Source organism: Carassius gibelio, chromosome B2 (genome assembly GCF_023724105.1).
Source record: "Carassius gibelio isolate Cgi1373 ecotype wild population from Czech Republic chromosome B2, carGib1.2-hapl.c, whole genome shotgun sequence".
Classification (NCBI taxonomy): Eukaryota; Metazoa; Chordata; class Actinopteri; order Cypriniformes; family Cyprinidae; genus Carassius; species Carassius gibelio.
In genome coordinates, this window is record NC_068397.1 from 8,472,285 (window position 1) to 8,496,466 (window position 24,182).

Sequence of the window (24,182 nt, forward strand, 5' to 3'; positions counted from 1 at the left end):
TGAATTAAATTATATTTTAAAGTATATTAATTATGTATTATATTTGTATATACATCTGACATTGAGAAGAGTGAAACATCCTCACATGACGGCTAAGTTCCTGAACATACCAAACCAAATGGACATTGATGGATCTTCTTCTGTATGTTCTGCAAAAAGTCAACAAATGCATATTTCTGCAAGTGTAAATATTGTGGAAATATAAATATTAGTGGTGTCTATGCAAAGGCATTCCTTCTGGAACAGAGATAACGGGGGTTTTGGAGAGTATTCATTTCATACTCTGTGACAGCTTATTTAACGTAAAAATTATACAATGTATTTAATCTATAAATTACATGTACAACAACTGGTAATGTCTTGGTGGTATCATGTACTGTAATCAAATGTAGCCTATCTACACCCGTTGAACTGTAGACAGCACACGCAGTGTTCACCTAATGAAGATCTTCATTGCTAGCAAACAACAGCCTATGTAGGTTTGCTTTCAGTTGCCTGTAGATCCAAAGATAGCAGAGAAGCTTTAGAACAACCTGTTCTAAGATAGCTTGAAAATTTCATCATCAAGTCTAGAGTTTCTTTACTTCTATTAATATTTAAAAAGCTACCATCTGTGATAACTGAACCACTTAAACCCCTGAAACAAATGTGTATGATTACTGTATTTTATGGATATGGAACTAACTAAAATACTTGATCTTATTATTTTATTTGGGCAGATTGTTCAGACTGTTTCAGGGGGCTCTGCTTTACTGCAAACAATTACAGTGAATCATTTCACAGTTTCAGCCTCTAATGAGCATGTGAGCACTTACTGTGAACCTAATTTAGCCCAATTCTCACTATTAGCTCAACACTGTGACACAGCAACCCTCATTCTATTAATCAGGTCCCTATTTTTTTTTTTTTTTTTTAAGTAAAACACATCACCAATCTAACCAAGTAATTGACTTAATTGCAAATCTCCAACTCAAAGCGCTGTAGTGATTGGAAGAAAAGTATGTCGCCTTTGGGGAGCATGAAATAAATGCACACAGCTCCACCTTGTGGACTGTATCCATAGCTCAAGACTCTAATGCTGTGAGATTGAGTTTTCATACGCTCTGCTGCACCTGCTGCACAGAGATGAGCATTTATCAGATGACAATGAGGGATTCCATCTAAGTTTAAGCAATAAAAGTAGATGATCTACTCTTTTGTTAGTTTGCTATTAGAAACAAGCATGTGCAGTACAGTTGAACCACACGCACACCTTTATAAGAAGCTGGATAGCCTTCCTTCAATTAGTTTTAACAATTAAAGATTTTCAGTATGTAATGCATTAAGCAAACACATGAGAGGGATGCAAATTTACACACACACACACACACACACAAAAAACCTTATCTACAGTGTCCAATGACCAAATTAGCATGTCATTTAAGGACTGAATCAAGCTAACCCACTTTAGACTAGGCAACAAAATGTGTCATATTTTATGTTGAACATGCTATGCTTATGAACACAAATAGCCAAGATGATCAAGATGATTTTTATTAAACAACTGCTTTGTCTCTAAATAAAGTCTGTAATCACTGTTGCAACCGGCGGTAACTATTCATGCTGCAGTTTATTGTGCTGCTGTAAATGGGGAAAGAGATTTAAACTTCTTCCCCTTTCGGATGTCAAATATTTTTGCAAAGCATGTCTGTGTGACTTTCTAATTTACAGATGAGGATAAAAGTTTTGCACTGAGAAAAACACATCTTAAGCAGCATGCACATCTGTCAGGATGATAAGTCACTTTAAACTGTATGCTGATTCAGTTTGAAACTGCTGTTATAAAGTACACATTTAGGACATTTTTCCTACAGCAGCTCAGTCGGTGTTGTACATGTAATTTTCAGATGCGTTCACAACAAAGTATATTTATATTGTTACCCTAGTAGCCACACTACCAAAATCCATTCTGTTTAAAGTTTTTTAATTTCATATTTTTTCATATTTCTATATATTTCTTTAATGAGGGTGAATATTAAGCCTGCTGCGTCAAAGTGTTGGGCTAGTAGTGAGAATTGGCCTAAATTAGGTTCACAGTATATATATATATATATATATGGTAACTGTTTGTATAACTGCTTATATTGTATTCTCCTGTTTTTCAACTAATTAATACAAGTAAATCTTTTAAGAATCTTTTAATTACTTAATATTCACAATCAGATTACTGGGGAGTTTTATACACAATAAACTAAATCTTCACTGTTCCACTAATTTAAATTGAATTTGAAAAGTAGTTAAGTGGTGAAGAGTTCAACACAGCTTCCCTTTTCCAACCCTTCTTTTCTCACTTTAAGAATGAAAGAAATTAAATAACTCATAAAACTATACACCACTCAAATCAGTGTGAAATAACCTCTATGATCCCTATTGCTAAGACATTGGTATCTGTGTAGTCTACTGTAAAAATATGAAAGACAATACTGTGTATTTGTGGTCTGGCCTCCCAATTTAATTTACCGATGTATCTAGATGCACTGGAATGCACTAAGAATTTCTCAATTTCCTCCACAAAAAAAACATCTCTTGCCAGGTTTGTTTCCAGAATATGCTTTAAAATATCTCCCCTTTAAACTTCTAATCCCTATAAGAAAGTATTTTAAGGCAACGTACTTCAAGACAATATAGACATACATTATATTACTACAGGGATATTTAACACACCCTTAATATTTCTAAAGAAATAATCAAGATTTTGGGTTTACTCATAGTCTGTTGAAAGTAATTTGTTGATGCTTTAACATATAAAAAAATCCTTGTAATGTTCAGAGGCTGAAGGGTGATTACTGTACACCTTGTCACAAAGCAGCGTTTAGATATTGTTCTTTTTTGTTATAATAGATATTGTTTTTTTGTTATAATTCAGAAATGACAAGGAGGCATTTTCAATAAAAAGTCTATGGAGCAGGTTGGAAACTTCATAATATCGATGTATAATATTGATGAGATCATGATATATGACAAGATGTGCATGAATATGACGTACGATTTATTGTGCAGCCCTAATAGTACAGTAATATTTTTTTTTTTTTTTTGGATAAACATCAAAGTGTTTTCAAATGTTAAAGTTAACTCAACTGTTACCATTAGTAAATGCAATATGAATTAACATGAATGATCATGGTATAGGCCTAATATATTAAAATATATTTGTATTTAAAAAGTACACTACATTTTCATGATTCAGTATAATGTTTGGACATTGCAGTCCAATCTAGTTATCAGCATCACTTAAATCCACTTTTGGTCAACCCCTACTTTGAGACATTAAACAAAAATACATTAACTGATGAAATATATTGTTGAATCCTAAAGAAAACACTCATCCCTCTTTCAGCAGTGCCACGCCTTTCGTCACGCTACACCACATCTCCACTGAGAGCTGTGGGTCCATATGGACTAACATCTGATGTGAGGAAAACATACATCAGAAAGTGGTTTTGTGAACTACATTTTTACAATTACTGAAACAGCCTTAAACCTAAGTTTAGCCTAGTAACACAGAGCTGACCGGTAGGTTCTTGGAACAAAAAACAACGTATTTTTGGAAGAGGAGATACTATGTTCCAGCCTAACATCGCAGAGCCACTATATGCATAATTCAGCATAAAAGCACAAGGAGGAAGAAAAAGCTTGACATCACCACCATGCATAAAAATGACAAGAGCAACGAAGACCTGAGAGACATGACACATGATACAGTACAGCACTTTACATTTAGATAACAATGGAGCCTCCATCGTTTATTTCAGTATATTAATGCTGCGAGACCTCCCAAGACATTATCGAGAACTAGTCATAGTAGACTAACATTAAAGATGTTGTGTATTTGGAGGAAGTGATTAACGCAGACTGTGATGCCCAGAGGAGAACAGTCCATATCAAAGCCAATGAGTCATTTATTTGCGTGGATAGAGATAATGTGACATTTGATGCAGGCTACGCTACAGTGACTTCCACACAGCCCCACTAAAACAGATTTAAACAGTGCATACACAAGCACAAATGAGTTGAATTACTTGTGTCTGTTTAATCCCTTAGGCCACTCTATGGCTAGTTTTTACTACAGAGCTCTTTGGCACTGCCGAGTTTAACAGGCCTGTAGACTATTAAAAGCATATAAACTGTAAACCCTGATTTAAATGTTTCAGAGTGCATAATCTTGACAAGCAAATATCACGTGGATGGTAGGGTCAGTAATTTGATGGGCAGGCAATGAAAATGTTTAAGAGGGTTATTAAAGGAGGAAAATGATACTCAACTCTGATAATATAATAAACTTTTGTGAGAAAAAAAACAATGTACAGAAAATGAGCTTCTTCCTGACTTTGTCTCCTGGTCCTGGGTGAAGTCGATGCAAAGCCCACATGGAAATCTATGTGCTTTTAACCGCAAGCCTGACATGCCCTGAGGCTGGCACAGACCAGAGGAGACATGAGCATGAGCAGTCATGCATGCAAAAAACATGCAGTCACTGCACACAACTGGAACCCATCCTCTGTGACGCCTCAAATCCAGGCACTCAGAACAAGGGGAGGGTGTGTCAGAGGTTAGGGAGACAGGGGAAGAGATGGAAAGCGAGAGCTCTTTGAGAATTCCCAAACAGGGACACAAACCCTGCTCTCTTGAGCAGAAATAGCCTCATCTGCAACATTTCTGACAACAGAAGCTCATAGGTTATTCATCAGTCTACTTGGAAATGTCATTTAGTCTATATTTAGGGATCAGAAATGTAAACGTATGCTGCAGCTAAAAAATAAAATAACCATAAACTCTTCAGGAATGAAATAAACAGCAGTTTGTAAGTTCAGTTCAATAAATTACTCCAGCCTGAGCCAAACTGCTTATAAACTAAGCATAAACTGCTGTAGCTTGCACTCTGCAGTGCAGTCCAACTTTTTTTTACATAAAGTCCAGATTACAGGTCTAGATCCCTTGTGAGACCAGCTTTCAAAAAATTTACCATTTGCCAGATTTACATTTGCTTGGAAGATTTTCCTGGGCAAAATGTAGTCATTTCAATCGCTATTAATTACTTTACATTTTTAAATATAATAATACACTGGCACAAATCAGTTTAACATACAATAACACAATTTTATTATTACAGAATGGACCGAAAAAATACTATTCATATATTGTTTTGATAAATTTGAGTCACAGGCCAATACAGGGCTGGGAGATTTTCACGATTTTATAATTAATTTGAATTTATTGTTTTGTCACAATTTTATTTTTATGAAATCGAGGAATCGCAATTTCTAATAGAAATATTACCAAATGCTAGAATTAGACACTTTGACAATATGCCAGTGATAACAGTGAAGAGAAAAGAACAATCCAAACACATGTCGGCGCACGTGATTACCGCTAACATGTGACACGCTCTGAGAAAGACCATAAATATAGCGCTGAGCACCATTCACACAGAATGCGCTTTTGTTTTGACAAAGATGCGATGTGGGCAGCGGAATAAGTAAAACATGTAAGAAGATGGGAGTGAACTACTAACTTGAGCACAGTGTTTTTAGAATGGCGTTTTTATGCATGAGACACTACAAGAGACGCGGGCACAGCAGTCAACTACATCCATCTTTACAAAGAAAACACTATGGAAAAGCAGCGCAATCAAATAAAAAACCTATAAAGAACTACTACTATATGTCTGATAATTCATGTTTGCATCATGGTGACAGGCTGAAAGCTGCTGTTGGTTTTAAAGAACATTTATGGCTAATTTATAGATAATAAAAGTCTACTCTTCTACAGCGTCCTAAAGGTCAAGATAAATGACAGCAAGGCCCATGAGATAAACAGCATTAAAGCAGTGCGGAAAAGCCTTTGCATACAGAATGTCAGATGTTGTACAGACGTCCTGCTGCTATCTTTCTTTCTCACAAACAAAACAGCAAAAAAATGACCTATTCAGCATTGCATGTTCAGCATATATTAACAGATATACATGACATGAAGTACTGAAATGAAATAACTTAATTAAGATACCATGAAAGTGTCGTGACATCACACCAGGGGTAATATAATGAAAGCACATCCCTAAAACGGTTTTATATAATAAATGAAAAATAAAGCATGAGCAGAGCACGGAGGCTGGAAATATGGGCATGCTATGAAACTAATAAATGAGTTTAAAAAACAGCACATCGCCTCAAACTTCTCAAACCATAAGGTGAGAAAAGCCAGTTAACCTGACAGGTGATAGAGAACTGGTTAAACACAGGGTAATGAGAGGGACACTGATCAGTGGTCAATATAGATTTTCAATGGCAGATTCTAAAACTTTTAATTAGATTTTGTTTCCACAATCTTGAATATTGAATTACAGTGTTGGTTAAACAACAATAATAAAAGGACAAAAAAAACTTCCATTATCACATTGTATTGTCTTGTGAGCAGAGGTTTATTGACTTTACATAAAGTTGGCACCAAGGTCTCAAATTTTATGCATTTTAAGGGGGTCCTACAGGAACAGTTAAGATCATAAAACTGCCATAACTATGTATTAGCAAAGTATGGCTATTATATTGTGTACACAGCAATAAACAGAATTAATAACAACAACATGCGGTAAATGCTTTCATTCAGATGGTCGCAGTAAATCACCGTTAATCTGTGCGCTTACCTTGGTCGTAACAATACAAATGCAATCCATTCTCTCATATCGGACAGAGACCTCGCGGCTCTCAGCATAGCATTGCGCAACTCTCTTCTTTTACGAGAATCACGATAAATTCGTTCATTAAGGCGGAGCTCACAGCTACTACTTAAAGACCGAGAGTAAACAAAAGCGATCCACGTGTTAGTATTTGTTCTCCATGTTGGCCATGCCAGTGAAGTTTACAAAGAGGGAGAGAGAGATACGCACATGTCTCCAAATGATCCCGAGAGCGCATACAAGAGAGCGCGCTGCATCAAACCACGCCGCTTTCTCTCTCGCTGCTGCACCAAGCATCTCCCTGATTACACTTAGAGTAAATGCCTTTACTTCGCGACCATCAAATCGGTTTAAGCGCTGTATAAAGCGCTGGAGAAAGACACGCGTTCTGGAAATCCGTGCCCGCATTTATGGATTCTGCGCAGAACTAAACCACAAGTAAAGGGTCATTATCTAAAAACGAATGGTAGGTTTTGTTGATGTGTAATAAAGATAACAATATTCAGTGGCCCGTGACGAGACATCTTTAATTATAGCTCAATAAGCACCAGATAACAGCGAAAAAGACATCTAGGCATGTTGCATGCGTTGATATCCAGATCTAATTTTAATACTATGTTAAATACCAAATTGGCAAGCAAAAAAGGTTATAATTACTTTCCATTGATCTACATGGATCTCGAAAAGGTAACTCATATCAGTGCAAACATTTTTCACGGCGGTCACTATTGTCTGATTAATGGCATTGCTGGAACGGAGAAGACTTTTCAGCAGTGGCGTAAGGTCTGGGTGCAGAATTGGGTCCCGCCGAGCAGGGGGGTGGGGGGTTTTGGGGTGGACTTTTAATTGAAACGAGGGAATGAATTTCCCTGCAATTTCCCTTGTCCGACAGTATATCAGAATTCTCAGCCATAATCAAACTGGAGTCACTGTCTATTTTTCTCTCTCTTCCCAATTTCACAGCTGCTGTTGCAGTCATTAAAATAGTTCGGTTTTGATTTTTAATGGCAAAGTGCCAATATTTATTTTCGTTTCTTTAAATTGATTTAGAGATAGGTTTGGAACATTCAATGTTTGTTAAATTCAAGGTTTTGTTTTTTTAAAGGAACAACCAAGCGGCCAGTGGCAGACAGTGAGTTGGGCATACACAGCAAAATTGCAAGTGTTAATTCAACTCTACCAGAGTTAAAATCAACTTTGAAAAAGTGTGCATATTGTCTCAATCTTTTCACAGTTACATTAACACTCTTCAAAGAGTTACATGTTTAACACTATGAATGAGTTATATGTACACGGTATGGAGTTAAAAAACAATTCTGGTCCACACCACAGAGTGTTAATATATCTTAACACCAGAGTAAAAAGTTACAATTTAACACCTTTAAGATAGATTTTAACTCTTGATATTTTTAACTCCAGTGTAGTTAGCATTACAAAAACTCTCCTGCACAGCAAAAAAGCCAGTGAACAATTAACTCAATTCAAGTCAAATTCAACACTCCTGGAATGTATATATGACAATAAATAAATTAATCCATAAATCAATACATGTTTACATTTATTTATTTAAACTGAAACATTGTAACTTTATCCCTGCACCAAAATGTCTTCACATTCAGTGTTTTCAATACATGTAAACAACATGTTCTTACAAAAATTAAAACAATGTTAAAGCAAATCAGTGTAAAGGCACAAAATACATATTCTTATTTGGTCCATATGTATTCTGAATTTCAATAAGTTTATCCACCTTTTTCCTGACGTAAAAATGGGTGTCGCCATTTGTAAATTCTATGGGTTTAGCTTCTGGGCTCATTTGTTATGTTATCTATATTAAGAACACACTTGTTTGTACTGCAAACAGTTTTACCATTTACTGCACGTTGTTATTCACCTCGTTATAGCGGCTAATGAAACCGAAGTCTCACCCATAGGCTTACTTCCGCGTTGAGGAAAAAGGTGGATAGTGCTTAGATTTATCTGCTTAAAACACAGCATCTCATTCATTACCATCAACCATGAATGCCGGGCCGTACTTATCTGATGTGTGGCTTGGTGCAAAGTAGGGAGTGTTCCCAGGTGGGGGGATCATTCAGTCCATTTACCCCTCAAGTGTGGAGTCCGGTGAGACTGCACCAATTACACCCCCATAAGGACGGCCCTGGCAGAATGTATGTTACTGATCACTGAAAAAAGTCTGTGCCAATGGCGTTTGGACCTTCTTGGAGAAAGTAGTCTCTTTCTTTTTTCCAGGGACGACAAGACATTGTTCTCTGCAGTTTCCAGCTAAGCAAGAAATCCACTCCTACTTGCAGCATCACAAAAGTGCTCCTGTAAAATGGGGGGGGGGGGGGGGGGAGTGCAGGATAATTTCACATCCATTTATCAAGCTATTATTAACAAGTGAAATATCAGGGACAAGTATCAATTACAATGCAATAATAATTTAATCAAAACATTTACCCAAAAATTCTGTCATCATTTTTTTTTTTTTATCTTCCAATGGTTCCAATCCTGTATGACATATATGTCTTACAAGGTGTCCGTGGAACCGCCTGAGTATAAGTTCATAACAATTCAGGTGAACAATTTGTTTTAAGGGTTATTTCGCCCCAAAAGATAAAAATGTCATAATTTATTTACCTGACTGTTGATCTCTGTGCATGAGTGTGCGTTCATGACACTCTATTAGCAAAGCAATTCAATCCAACTCAACTAGGAAAAGCACAAAAGTTGTGAACAATCAAGATGAATAAAAACACAAAATAAAATACAATCTATATACAGTACTTTTTTCTCTGAGGTAAATATATCTGTTGCGCTCATTGCAACAGGAAGTGATCACGTTCATCATCTGTCAGCTGTCATTTTGACTGTCATGACAACCGAAGCTCCAGTCCAGAGTCACATTTTAATTAATCTTTTAATGATTTTTTTATTGTGTGCAATTCAGAGTGAACTGAACTAATAGTGTTTCATGAACACACAGTCATTCACAGAGACCAACAATCTAGTCAGAATATTTGTTAAATAATATGAAAAACTTCAGTATGTTTCTAACCAAACCTTATAGATAAATAAATGACAGTACAAGCATACCAAAAAATCATATCTGATCTGAAGTTCATAGGGGTGTAACGATACCCTAATTTCACGATTCTATACATATCACGATACTGAACTCACGATACGATATTATTGCAATACTCCAAGACATATAATAAAAGGTTAAGAAAAAATGTAATGTTGATTAAATGCTGAATTTGATATAACATTGTGGGTGTAAATGAATAGGCTTGGACAATTGGGCACCAGAATAAATATTCATGATTCTGAACCTGAAAATACAGAATTATTTTAGACTAATATGCTTGCACTCTATCACTGGCTAGATATATTTAAAATAATGTAGGCCACTTTTTACTGGTAACATAAGACTTATAACATAAGCATTATCAGGACCCACTAATATTCCCCCATTATTATACATTATATTCAACATAATATATTGTAGTTTAATGTAGTACTGACTCTGAAAACTTCAATTTATAACTTCAATTTAAATTTAAATTTTTATTTTGGGTGAACTATCCACGATACATATTGTTGCATTTTTGTATTGCGATATATTGTAACACGATATATTGTTACACCCCTAGTAGTTCATGGTACCCATGTGTCATACTCCAAGTCTTGTGAGGGCACAAATTCACTCTGAATGGTGAACAATGAAGTATAGAGTTTGAGTATATTGAAAAGTTATTTTCAAATATATACAAATTAATATATATGAAAATATATGAATATATGACATATGAAACAAACACATACATTATATATGCGTGTGTGTGTGTGTGTATGTGTGTGTGTGAAAAAAATAAATAAAAATCACACATCCAATATATTGACACATCAAGGCATGCGCAGCATACAAATATCAATATTAAATAATATTATTTAATGAAATACATACATTAAATGAAGTAAAACACTTACTTTCTGTGTTTTCCTTGTTAAAACCAACTTCCCCATCTGTTCCGCTTCGAGTAAAAGAATCTAACGTTATCTCTCTGAGGAAAGTGTAGGAGCGCACAACATATTAATGTCGCTATAAATCAATATGTTATAAAATAGATATTTTAAATGAGATAAAACGCTTACCTCTGGTCTCTCCCCTCTCTAAGTTAGTTAACATTAACCCGTGTCTGTGCTGCACTGCAGTTTAAATCTGTGGGAGACGGTTAGGCTCGTTTAGGCGCGCACAGCATTTAAATATCATCATAAAGTAAAATCATCTTATAAAATACATGTAAACGAGGTAAAACACTTACTTATGGTTCTTCTCCCCATCATGAGAGGAAGAAAATATCCTTCTTGAGAAAAAGTTGTGGAGAGAACAGCACATAAATATCGCTATAAATCAATATAATGTCATTAAACACATATTTTAAATGAGATAAAATCACTTAACTTACTTTCAGAATGCCCTTACAGAAAATAATAGACGTCCTCGTCTGTTCCGCATCGCGAGTGAAAGAAAATGAAATTGAGAAAAGTTTATGCGCACACAGCAAAAAAAATATCATTATAAAACGATATGATATTAAAAAACACATTTTATGAGTAAGATTATACACTTTCTTTCGCCGTTTTCCATCCTCATATTTGCCGCATCACAAGCAAAAAAAAAAAGGCTGTTTCAGATGCACACCAGTAAATGTCCCGGATGTGACTATTAACACTCAACAGTGTTAATAAGGGTAACTCTGCGTATTTACACTGCCACAGGGGGCTGTTTACAACAGCAAGTGTAAATCCTTTTTTTTATGTGTTTGCATTCACAATATCAACAAAACCTTGTGAATTTGTAAAAAGAAGGAAAACAAATGCTTTCTAATGCACTTTCTGTCGTCTGTCTTGAGCAAAACCAACTCACAACAATGAACTTAAACTCAATTTTGATACGCGAATCAGCAAGGAATGCTTCACAATATATTGCTGTATTGATATTTTGAACAGCGCCATTTAAAGCCTTGTTCCATGTGCCCCTTTTATACTTTGAGCAGCTGCCCCTCCAAAGGACTCTGCACGGCCCTGCTCAGAGGGAGTGTCAGCCACATTAAAAAAGTTAACCGGTTAAGTCATTTGTTGATTATTGGAGATAATAATAAACGTTTCAAACGATTCAGTTCGATTTGGTGAACTGGTTGAAGAAGAAGATCTAGTTACACTGAGTGATTCGTTCGTGAACCGGATAAAATGAAAAAATATATTTAAAACATTTATTTCATAATAATATTTCCCCCCATTTTAAATTCTTATTATCCAATGAAAGGTTAGATTTTTGAGAATTTTTTTAATAAAAAAATCAAAAGGATTAACAGTGCGGAATACTTTACACAGCCTTCTTTAATCATATTTACCAATGATGCTGATATTTCTGGCCATGACTGTACAAATAGCCTATATGGCAGCATTTTAGTGCCACGTTGAATAAATTAACATCATAATATAAGAATAAAGTCAAAATTACAATGATAAATCATGTTATTTTGCGTAAGGTTAAAGGGGTCATATGATGCTTTTTTAAAGATCATTATTTTGTGTATTTGGTTTAACAGAATATGTTGACATGCTTCAATGTTAAAAAAACACATTATATTTAAAATACTGTACATTACTGTAGGTCCTCTATGCCCCGCCTCTCTTAAACGCATTGTTTTCTACAAAGTCCCTCTTTCCGACAAGAGCAGTCTGCTCTGATTGGCCAACTGACCCAGTGCATTGTGACTGGCCAATCACCACAAGCACTCATCTGAAATGTAACGCCCTTTTCCATAATCATGGAAAAAGCTTCAACTTTCAAAATAAATGACCTTAGTTTTATTAGTTTTAAATGACCTTAGTTTCATCAATTCAAGCCTGAAAGGGGAACAGAGCAACAGACAGTTGATGTGTTTGCAGTACACAAACCACAGACGGTTAAGACAGCAGTCTCCACTGTTTGACTGTCTCTCTCTCTCTCTCACACACACACACACAACGCGCAAAACTCTGCATTTGAGTTCTGTTGTAAGTTATCTTAAAGATTCCTAAATGCATCTACTTTCGGAAGGCCAAATAAAGTGATTTTGCTTTCACCTAGATACACACAGCATCTCCTAGACATGGCTGCTTCAACACTAACTGCGGTTACTGAAACCATGCCTTCTTTCTTTGTGTGAACATTTGGGCGGCATTACGCAAATATATCCACATAGTGAAGTAGACATGTGTGGGCCTGTTGGAATGAGGGGTTTTGGGGGGCATTGAGGAGTCTTGCTACACCACAGATTTTCAGGTTAATAAAAACTTAAGGAATTTTCCTGAACTTTATCATGCTAGTGTAAATCACAAATTCATGAACATATAAAATTACACTGCAATATTTCATACACAACAGAGTGTTTCACATCCTGTAAAGACTTACAAGTGCAGAATTCAAAGTGACAACTCTACAGGATACAGGAGCATACAGGAGAGATATCCAGACACCCCACAGAGAAAGTGTTTTGGCAGATTTCAAGCATGTCCCCAACAGATGCAGCCCCACCATTAGTCACCTCACACACATTTTAACACTGAGCCGACTGTGTAAAAGCAGCCTTAATATAGCTCATACAGTAGATTGTCCTGAAATGCAGTGTAAGAAGAAATATTTGATACGCACAGTGATTACTAGTCCTTCCCTTCAGAAGTGGCGTCCGTACTAGTACATGCTGCAGTTTCACAAAGGATTTTGGATCAAAATAAACATTGCATAGTAACATTGCGGTAATCGATCCGGAACGAGCGCTGTGTGAACAAAAGCCAGATCTAATTCCGTATCGAAGTGATGACACGCGTTATCGCGCGACTTTTTTACCGGCTGTTTTGAAGGAAGATCAACATTCGCAACGAAAACATATGTGCAAACTGTAATGAAGCAGAGATCAGTTAGTTCCTCACTTTCCGCGCTGACGCCGAGATCGTTTGCTTGCTTCAGTTAAAGTATAACGTGCCAAGCGTTGTCGACTCGTACATTACACGTCACGCGCTGATGTCACGTGTCGTTACGGGATCTTCAAGGGTTGTGTGTGAAAGCACGCACATATACCGGGTCATCACTGGCAGTGTGAAAGTGCCAAATCTAGCGACCAGGGAACAATTACAGGAACACTTTACCCCTGTATTTGCCGGAATGGCAGTGTGAAAGGGGCTATATACTCATGCGTCGGAATCTTAGTCTTAATATTTTTTTTTACTTTTTAACCTCCAAAGTAACATCAGTGTCTCTGGATTAAATATACAATATTGAGATTCAGAAATGTGAAAAGCACATGTTGTATTTGCAAACAGTATAATAAAAAATTATATTATAACAAATCATACCGATTATAAGAATAAGATGTCTAACAACTATGCAAGTGTTGCATCAACACACAAGGCACTTAGCTTTGTTGCTCATAATGAGACTGAATTAGCTTTGTGCATTTAGAAGGTGCACTATGTAGAAATTTTCAATTGCTGTTTGCAAACACAACAGTCAAACTCATAATGAGATTGTATTAGCTTTGCGCATTTAGAAGGTGCACTAATATGTAGAAATTTTCAATTGCTGTTTGCAAACACTTCTTTCAAACTCATAATGAGATTGAATTAGCTTTGTGCCTTTAGAAGGTGCACTGATATGTAGAAATTTTCAAGTGCTTTTTGCAAACACAACATTCAAACCAGGCCCATGTACCCAATTATAGGTTTCTGTGGAATAAAAAGGGTTTCCCAAGTATTGGTCTTTTTCAAACCTGGGACCTCAGGTATAAAACTCTGTAGATTTCATCCTATAAGTGTACTGTGGCGAGTGGGGCGGGGCCGAAAGCCGCCCCACTCGCCACATGTACGTATGCTCAAAAGCTAACTTTGCAAACACATAAAAGTTTTCAGATTTAAAATACCTTGCATACACCAGAACCTGCGCAAAAATTCCTTTATAAATCAAAGTCAGGTTCTCCACCCCGCCTCCTCCCCAAAATCACCATATATGGAGCATACAACACCTTGGTTTGTACACATGGGTCATAATTTGTGTGCAGATTTTCCCATCAAGATTGTTTTTATAAATTCCACCTTTTGTGCAGGAAGTGGTGTACGCTTCTTCCAGGGCTGGTTATGTGCGTACACAACGGTTATAAATGAGGCCCATGGACAGGAGTCCTTTTTTTTTTTTTTTTACAAACCAAATCAACAAACAGAAGCCCAAAGAGGCCATGAATTTTTTTTTTCTTTCTTGTTTTCTCATTATTGCAACCATTTTTTTATGCCTGGGACATGAGAATAAAAAATAATGCTACACATCTTTGGGATTTCTATTAAACTGGGGAAAATGCATTCCTAAATTCTATTCATAAAGACATTGAAACATTTAACTTTTTTTTATAATCTTTTCCAGCGATTGCAATTAAAGATAAGGTCAGACAAATGAAATGTGTAAATGATATATAGTTTAAAAACATTAGCTATATTGTGAAAATTTTGCCTTACAGGTGTTTTTTTGCCTTAGAGGGCGCTATATGATGCTCAGTGCTCCTGTAGCCTACCACTGAAAATCCAGTGATTCAATGAAGTGGAATAAGATCGCGGGAGCTTAGTGAACTTGCTTAACGTTACCAGTAACTGTTGGACTCGCTGGCTTATGTTAATTTTAGCCTATTCAGCCTCCCGGGTATGTTCTTTATGCTATTGTGTAGCTAACTGGTAATGTGTTATGTTAACATACCGGGCATGCCTGTGTACTATTGTGTACCGTTAGCTGAATAACTTGCCTTTCCAGATTACCAATGTCTGTTCTTGGTCTTGGATTTTGTTAAATAAATTAAATTAATATTTCAGTTAACAGTTTGCAGTTGTTTTCAGTGGTATGCTACAGGAGCACTGAGCAGCATAGAGCGCCCTCTCGCGGCTGGTAATGTTAGATGGTAATGTTTTCTCTCCGGTTCTTGGTTCTGAATAAATGCGACATGTTTTTTTTTGGACTGATGCAACTTATAGTCCGAAAAATATGGTAAATGAACAGTGCAGAACACAACCAATGTTCTTGTGAGAAACAATAAAAAAAAAAAAATAATAATAATAAAAAAAAAAATAACATAATATTTTTATTAAACCTCTCACAGTTGATTTAAATCTGATTTAAAATCTAATCTCAGCTTTAAATCTGGTTTAAAATGCGATATTAGGTTATTTATAACATTAGTACTGTAGGTGTATTATTCTTTTTTTATATCAACAACATATGTACATACAGAAGCACTTAATTGCACTGGTGTATCTTACTTTACACTATTTTGCTGTGTAAGCTTTATATTTATTACTGCTATTTAACTGACATTGTAACATGCATTAATATAAAGAAAATGGGACCTGAAATTATGACTCAGAAAACTTTAAATAGGATTTTAAATAGGATGAACGACAAACAAATTTACCAATTTATGGAAGAGGATTAGGTGTGTGGCCCTAATCCTCTTCCATAAATCAGTAAATTTGTGGAATATTAAAATGTTATTATTGCATCCTGTTAATGTATAACAATACTGAGGTGCAAATAGTATCTGCCACTATTTTTAAGTATAAACAGCATCTAAATAACTACTATTTACACTTTGTGGAAACTGGGGCAGGACCGAGAGCCGTGGGAATGGAGCGAGGCCGGTGGAGTGATTGGAAATGAACGACACCTGCGACACTCACCGGTCTCGTGTCCCACGGAGGAGATGGAAGGATATAAAACAGGAGCGACGACAGTGAAGGACGAGAGAGAACCAGGCCTGGGATTTATTTTGTGTTTTGATTTTGTTTGTGCATGGCAATCGTCCGTGAGGAACGTAAAGTAGAACTTGCATACATGTTAGAAAAGGCAGAAGTAAACGTCAGTTCTTTATAAAACTATTCTTTTTATTTTACCTTAAAATTATATAGACTGAATTTGATTTAAAAATCACCTGCTGTGGCACACTGAAAAAAGTGTTTAATTCATCCAATTAAAAAAATTATGGTAATGATTCACATCTATATTTTTAAGTTGAGTCGATAGTAATTTATTTTTCATTGGCTCAAGTAAAAAAAAAAAAAAGATGTGAATCATTAGCCTACCCTAATTATTATTTTTTTAATTGGATGAAACCACTTTACATCTTTGTTTTATTCGCACCAACATTATTTGATTTTAACATTTTGGAATAAGTTATTTATATAGCATACTTATTTAGTCTCACTGGTAAAGACCTTTTTTTTTTTTAAACCAAATTTAAAAACTAAAATACCGAATGCTGATTAATAAACATCTAATTGAATGTGTGTTGATTGTGTTGTTTGGATTATAGAACTATACAGTTGTTGCCTTTAATTTCACATGGTTACAGGTAATCTTTTCTTTTAAGGCCAGTTCTATGTAATTTCAACCTAATTCAAAAACAAAAGCTAAATGCTGATGTCTGTACCATCTATGTGTGTATTGAATGTAGGCTACTTGCTGTGCAGTTACTGCTTTTAATTTCAGATGGTTACGGTTATTGTTTTCAATGGACAAAAGTTTGGACTATTAAATACCAAATACACATCTCGTTTATGCACACTTTCCTTCTGTCTTGTTTGTTGCTAAAAGAAAAAAACGGAAATCTGTATCGGAATCAGCCAGTTTGCTTGCAAAAAATCGGTATCGGAATCATGAAAAATCATGATCGTGCATCCCTAGTTATATAATGTTTTATTTTTATATTTGTTCATTCAATTTCAATTTCTAAATACACCTATTGTACCTGAAAATAAAGCACTGTTGGTTTTATTTGTATATTATGTGTAGTTGTAATGTGTATCTTTGTCATGCTTTTATCTTTGTTATTATAAAATAATTATCTTCACCCTCTTTGGCCTAAATATGTGCCATTCTTTTTTTCTTACCTTGAAAGGCTTTGTCTTTATAATAGGGAAATTAGTTTGGCTGTAATGCTCAGAAAACTTTCAAAATAGTAAAACCAACATGAAAAAGAATTGTGATAGAATCGTGATATAAAAAAAAATTGTGATATTATATTTTATACCATATCGCCCACCCCTACCTGAATGGATCATTATTAGCTCTGCATAAAGACAGCGCAGCGTGAGCGCAGAACAAATGCATTTACTCACTGGTCTCATTAGGCAGCCACTGAACAGTGCTGTGATAAGTTTGGAGCTGAGCTCTCTTATACAAACCACAGATGTCAAAGTGATTTAAACTACTTTAAAGGCAGATGAAACCACACTGCCATTCTCAACAACACTGATGTGGAAAACAGGAGAAACATTGTGTGACAAACTATGCAGTTAGAATACTTTTCAATCCACAAATGAATATATAGAACGGATTTACTGTGGTAACATTAAACCTACCTAATTATTACATTATTTTTAAATATTCGTTTAGTAACTGATTTCCAATTTTCTGATGTGACGAGATGAGAAAAGGAAGAATTGCAAGTTCTGAAAAAAGGATTTGAACCCAGTCAATCGTATCACAAGTTACTCCCCAGTACAACACGCTTCAACCCACCCCACTGCAGATGCTAAATAAGACTGTCCAATGAGATGCAATGAACATTACACAAATGTGTAAATTATAAAAAAAAAAATTCCTCTAAATTTAATGAGTTTATTCTCAACATTTTATTTTGATTTTTCTTCTCAATTTTTTTTTTTTTGTAGAAACAAAGACTTTATTCTTAACATTTAATGAGTTTAATCGCAACATTTTATCTTGGCCTTTTCTTGAAATTATTATTTTTTTTTTTTTTTACGACTTTAATCTCGAAATGTTTGGCCCTAATCCTCTTCTGTACCAAAAAGAACAGTGAATTTTAGCTAATACTTGATTGTGAGCAAAAGTTGATTGTTTGGAGCATTTTATAGCACAAATTTAGCAAAAACATCTGGTAGTTTACCACAATCCATTTACATTCTCTCTTATTGCTTCTACAGGAATCGCCCAGACAATTAACCATTTGCAAAGATCTTGAATGATAGGCAATCTGACCAATCATAATGCCGAGTCCGCCATCATGCCCAACAAACAATTCAGACAGAAGAGTAGATTAACTTTGGTGGACTTAAACTTGGCAAATGTGTATTGATGTCTTTCTGCAGTTGAAAAAAAATAAATTCTGATGTTCATTCATGTTTATTTTGTGCTTTAAGTAACCTGCTTTGTCTTGCCTGTCGATGTGTTGTCAGTTTGAAAATGCCTTAAATTGGAAAATGACTTTTTGTTCTGCAGAGACCGAATACTCCTTTCAGAATATTCAAGCCACACACCCAGCCCTTGACGTGATTGTTTCTAGAACACATGGCCCAACCAACATACAAACCTGTGGCATGATTGATGAGTGATGATATATTTCATGTTTATAATACATAAATAGCACTTATTTGTCAATTATATATATATAGAATGTATGAAGTTTAAGTTATGATATGGATGTAATTTTCAAGCAGTTTAGCCATCTTTAGTCAAGCTCACTGGTCTATTATAAAAGATCACTTGTCTAGCTTCGTAATAAACAATTACATGTCATCAAAAACCTAATTACAATGCCTAGTAAACATTGGAGATACAGCAATCAATAAACCAATAACACCACAAGCTAATTATTCTTCTGTTAAGACAGGAGAAACTAGCAGAGCTTTAGGAGTTAAAATAAATAAATTCATGGTAAAGTCTAATACTCCTCCATGCTGTGCATAATTATTGGGTGATGGCCAACAATCTCCTGTGACCTGGGTTTTCCCATAATGAACCTTTCCACAATTTCAACATTGGAACATGAAAGTGAACTTAGATGGAGTACATGAGAGACCATAAAAATATTGTATTTCCATTTTCATTTGCAATTACCATTCCATTACTTTTTATTGTCTTCCTTATTTTTTTATTACGGCTAGATTTTATTTAACCCTCATGTGGTGTTCGGGTCAATTTGACCCGAAGAAGATTTTCTTTTTCCCGAAAATAATAGTTAATGTTATCGCTTTGGACTGAAACTAAGTGACTTTGTTCCCAAAGGGTATAACTAAAGTTAAAAAAAATTTGGGAAATTTTCTTACTTTTTTGTGGGGGTTTTGTTACCTTGTTACACTTGTGGTGTTCCCGGTCAAAAATGACCGGCCTATAAAAAATAGCTCATAAATTACTCATTATACCATATTTTCACCCAATCTTGGATTCAATCTTTTTGTCAACTTGTTCTCTTTCAATAAGGACTGGTTTTATATTTCTGTTTGCATCTGATTAATCATGGGCCTCATTTATCTGAGAGTAGGTATCTCATTTTTTGAGTAAAAAACAAATAATTTATGAGTAAATTTGGAAATATGAAAAAAAATTATGAAAAAAATGGCTACTGTTGATCACACTAGTCTACTCTAATGTTTCACCAGGAATTTTGTTTTGAAACTTCTGTTTTGTAAAAAATATGGCACATAGTCACACTTGTGGTGTTCCCGGTCAAAAATGACCGGCCTGTAAACAATAGCTTAGAAATCACTCATTATACCATATTTTCACCCAATCTTGGATTCAATCTTTTTGTCAACTTATTCTCTTTCAATTAGGACTGGTTTTATATTTCTGTTTGCATCTTATTAATCGTGGGCCTCATTTATCTGAGAGTAGGCATGGTCAAAAATGGTCACAATGGCCGACCATTGAAAGTGAATGGGAGAGACTGAAAATAACAGAACAATTTAGTTTTCAGGAGCATGTTCATTATTTTCATGTACACATATGAGCACATGTACTTGCAAACATCGAGCCCTTGGACCTGTGCATGTGTCAATACATTTATACACACGCTACCCAGACACACACACGTTAAAACACACTTTTTTGAGCATTACACAAGGAAAACCTTCAGGAGGAGGCTGTTCCTAGAAGAGCTGGGGAAATCCATGGTGACTCCCCTGATACAGAGGCGCCAAGATATACCCAGAGCACTGCCCTCTGCTACATTGGTGAGAGACATACAAACACCAGAACCAGGTACTTCAGCTGGCACAGGCAAAGGAGAGAAACAAAAGAGAGGCAGTTTGTGTGCCCCAAAAGATGTGAAAACAGGCACTGTCTGTTTCAAATGCAGAGTGCACATTTGCAAGGCACATATATTATACTGTTGTCAGTCATGTGCATAAGTGACACAAAATGACCAATTGCAAGTTACTTTAAAAATGCTTTTGTTAGTCACTTGCATGAGTTCACACAGAGACCGTCACAGTTTCTTATTTTGGTTAATTCATAATTTGGAAAACTGAAAGAAAATGAACAGTGTTTGATTTGTGTTCTCTATATGACAGCGTTAATGTGTTTATTTTTTGTATGTCACAATGGTCAGATTTGTCAGGGAACAGCACAAGTGTTACTGTGCACCCCTTTTCTGAAAATCATTTCAAAATACAAGCCCCGTGTTTTGTAATCTTCTACATTCACTTTCAATGGCCGGCCATTTTTGACCGGGAACATCACAAGTGTGACTTTGTTCCATTTTGTACAAAATAAAAGCATTTAAAAAAAAAAATCCTGGTTAAACATTAAAGTAGGCTAGTTTGATCAACAGATGAAACTTTTTTTCACCTTTTTCACAATATTGACAAAATTATTAACAAATAATGCTTTTTTCACTCAAAAACTGAGGTGCATAAGCTCGGATAAATGACTCCTACAATTAAATATTTTGACAATTAAATGCAAAACCAGTCCTAATTGAAAGAGAACAAGTTGAAAAAAAGATTGAATCCAAGATTGGGTGAAAATATGGTATAATGAGTGATTTCTAAGCTATTGTTTACAGGCCGGTCATTTTTGACCGGGAACACCACAAGTGTGACTATGTGCCATATTTTTTTACAAAACAAAAGTTTCAAAACAAAATTCCTGGTGAAACATTAGAGTAGACTAGTGTGATCAACAGTAGCCATTTTTTTTCATAATTTTTTTTCATATTTCCAAATTTACTCATAAATTATTTGTTTTTTACTCAAAAAATGAGATACCTACTCTCAGATAAATGAGGCCCATGATTAATCAGATGCAAACAGAAATATAAAACCAGTCCTAATTGAAAGAGAACAAGTTGACAAAAAGATTGAATCCAAGATTGGGTGAAAATATGGTATAATGAGTGATTTATAAGCTTTTTTTTATGGGCCGGTCATTTTTGACCGGGAACACCACAGGTGTTATTGGGTTTTGAACACCACATGAGTTAATATAATCGCTTAAATTCTGTATACATAGAATCTCCCTTCACCATAGACAAATTCCTTGTGCGTTTGTAAACATACTTGGAAAAAGCTAAGCTATATTAGCGTTTACTACTTTTTTTTAGCAATAACTTTATGTTGTTGAATATAAAAAAGTACAGTTAAAAAAATATTAAAAACTTTGCAATGTTAATTATTAGAAATGTGTAATCACAGTTTGGGTTAGTAGTGAAATAGACACGGTATAAACATCAAGGTATAATCATTCTACACATAAGGCAAAAGTTTTGGTATAAAAAACACAGCCCTTGGATAAGAGATTTAAAAACACATTGGTAACAGGAGATTTTGAAACCAAAACACCAAACTGGCATTTTCACAATTATATAAAAAAATTTTTTAAATCCAATCCCACAAATTATAAAAAGTTATCAGCTGTATCCGGCTGATTATATTTTAGAAAGAAATGTCACATTCTAAAGATTAAGAATTCAATTGGCTATATCGTTTTGCATTTCAAAATTGTGAAAATGCCACCCACAGCTTTTGGCCACCAAAACATTTCCCATTGATAATGCTGTGACATTTGTCCATGGCAGACCCATAAAGCGAGCCTAAATGAATGAAGCGCAATGACACACGAGTCCCTCTATTCTTGGAGTAAACCCCATCGACGAGGCTTCGGAAACAGGGTAGGAGGAAATGAGCGGCCCAGACATGCGGCCATGGGGGATGCCCAACCCACCAGACCCGTGCCGGTATGATACTTACTTGGTCCAGCTCACTGGCTGAGGATTTTGCTTTAGCGAGCACATGAAGGATTTCATTTAGAAGGGGAGAGTCCTGAGGGTAGCCATTTTTTTTTTTTACAGAAAGAAACAAGAGGGAAAAGAAAAAGGACATTGAAATACACAGCAGAGGGGCAAGTTAGGCAAGTTTAAAATGACTTATATTCCATCCTCTAGTATGAAGTTCAAAAGCCTGAAAAAAGCAGCAACTAATATTTTGTTTATATAAAACAAAATATTGGAGATTGTACTGTAAATTACAGTGGAAGACAGATGAGAATAAACCTGAATAAGTGATTATTGCATTAATGGTATGACAGACCATTCCAAGTCAACTCTTTAGGGCTCAGATTTCCAAGCTGTAGTGATATAAACGTGTACCAGTTTATAGAATCAGACCAGTTTACTGACTAACTCACCCTCTGAAAACATACATTTTGTCTTGTGACACGGGTCATTCTGAAAATGTTATACTGTTGTTAGTGGAATATTAGTCAATCAGTAATGCTCCTTTTTCAGACTAAGCTAATGTGTGGAGCCAATGATGCTCTGCTAGAAAAAGAATATTCTGTTCTTTTATAAATATATTTAAAAGTGGCTGTTCATGTTGTACATGTCAACACACTGCAGGCAGGTGGTGGTATTGTTAAAAAAACAGCTACAAACATACATATTACATCATTATGTTTCACACATCGAAGTCTAACTGCGGTTTGAATGTTTTCATATCAGATGAAAGAAAAATACTGTTGTATGTTCAGCTTTTGGAAGTAAAAAGAGAAGTGTATCCTAAAATTTACAATGGAAAAAAATGTTAAAAGAATTCCCTGTGAGACACTTCATAATTTATATTTTTCAATGTAATAAATATTTCTTGTTAGTTTAGCTTCTTCTTATCAGTGAATCATAAAAAGCAAGTCAGCAGATGGCCATATTTGTATTTGTATATTTGTATTATGGAATAAAACATTAAAACCTATGGCTCATTTGATGTATATTAAGGTCTTATGAAGTGACTGGTCTGTGCAAGAAACGGAACAGAATTCATAATCAATTTAAGTTGCAGAAATGGAAAATTAAAACTCTAAAGTGACTGATAGCTTGATAGAAAGATTGCATATTTTTACGGTTTGGATGTATTATAATGTTGAATTATGATTTTTAAAAGGACATAAGAGTGACACTTCATATTAAGACTGTTGTGGTGTCAGTAGAAAGTGCTTAAAGTCTAGCATGACCGTGGCTTTAATATGACATTGTTTTGTATTGGTGTGAATGACACTGTGCACCTTCTTTCTATATTAGAATTTACTTAAAAGCTACTTGTGATGAACTTTGATTCTTCACATGGCTTTCCCTTCACCACCTGTGTTCCT

At 35.2% G+C, this 24,182-nt stretch overlaps 1 protein-coding gene and 1 long non-coding RNA gene across 18 annotated transcripts in view; both read right to left on the reverse strand.

Annotated features, from left to right (window-relative positions):
- The window catches only part of dlg1b (discs large MAGUK scaffold protein 1b), a 147,264-nt gene that overhangs the window by 85,216 nt on the left and 37,866 nt on the right, over positions 1 to 24,182 (reverse strand). For 9 of the 16 annotated variants that reach the window (XM_052547406.1, XM_052547412.1, XM_052547407.1 and 6 more), the window contains exon 4: positions 22,790 to 22,861. The exons of the other annotated variants lie outside the window; for them this stretch is intronic. In XM_052547406.1, coding sequence (XP_052403366.1) covers positions 22,790 to 22,861 — 72 coding nt within the window. The remainder of the gene's footprint in view (positions 1 to 22,789; positions 22,862 to 24,182) is intronic. 16 annotated transcript variants of the gene reach the window in all.
- LOC127950400 (uncharacterized) lies at positions 6,496 to 15,844 on the reverse strand. Of its 2 annotated transcripts, XR_008152459.1 has the most exons (5): positions 11,044 to 15,844; positions 10,874 to 10,940; positions 10,709 to 10,782; positions 9,356 to 9,427; positions 6,496 to 9,043 (listed from the first exon to the last, which is right to left on the reverse strand). It is a non-coding gene; the product is annotated as an uncharacterized LOC127950400 (long non-coding RNA). The 2 variants fall into 2 exon arrangements; XR_008152460.1 differs by lacking the exon at positions 9,356 to 9,427.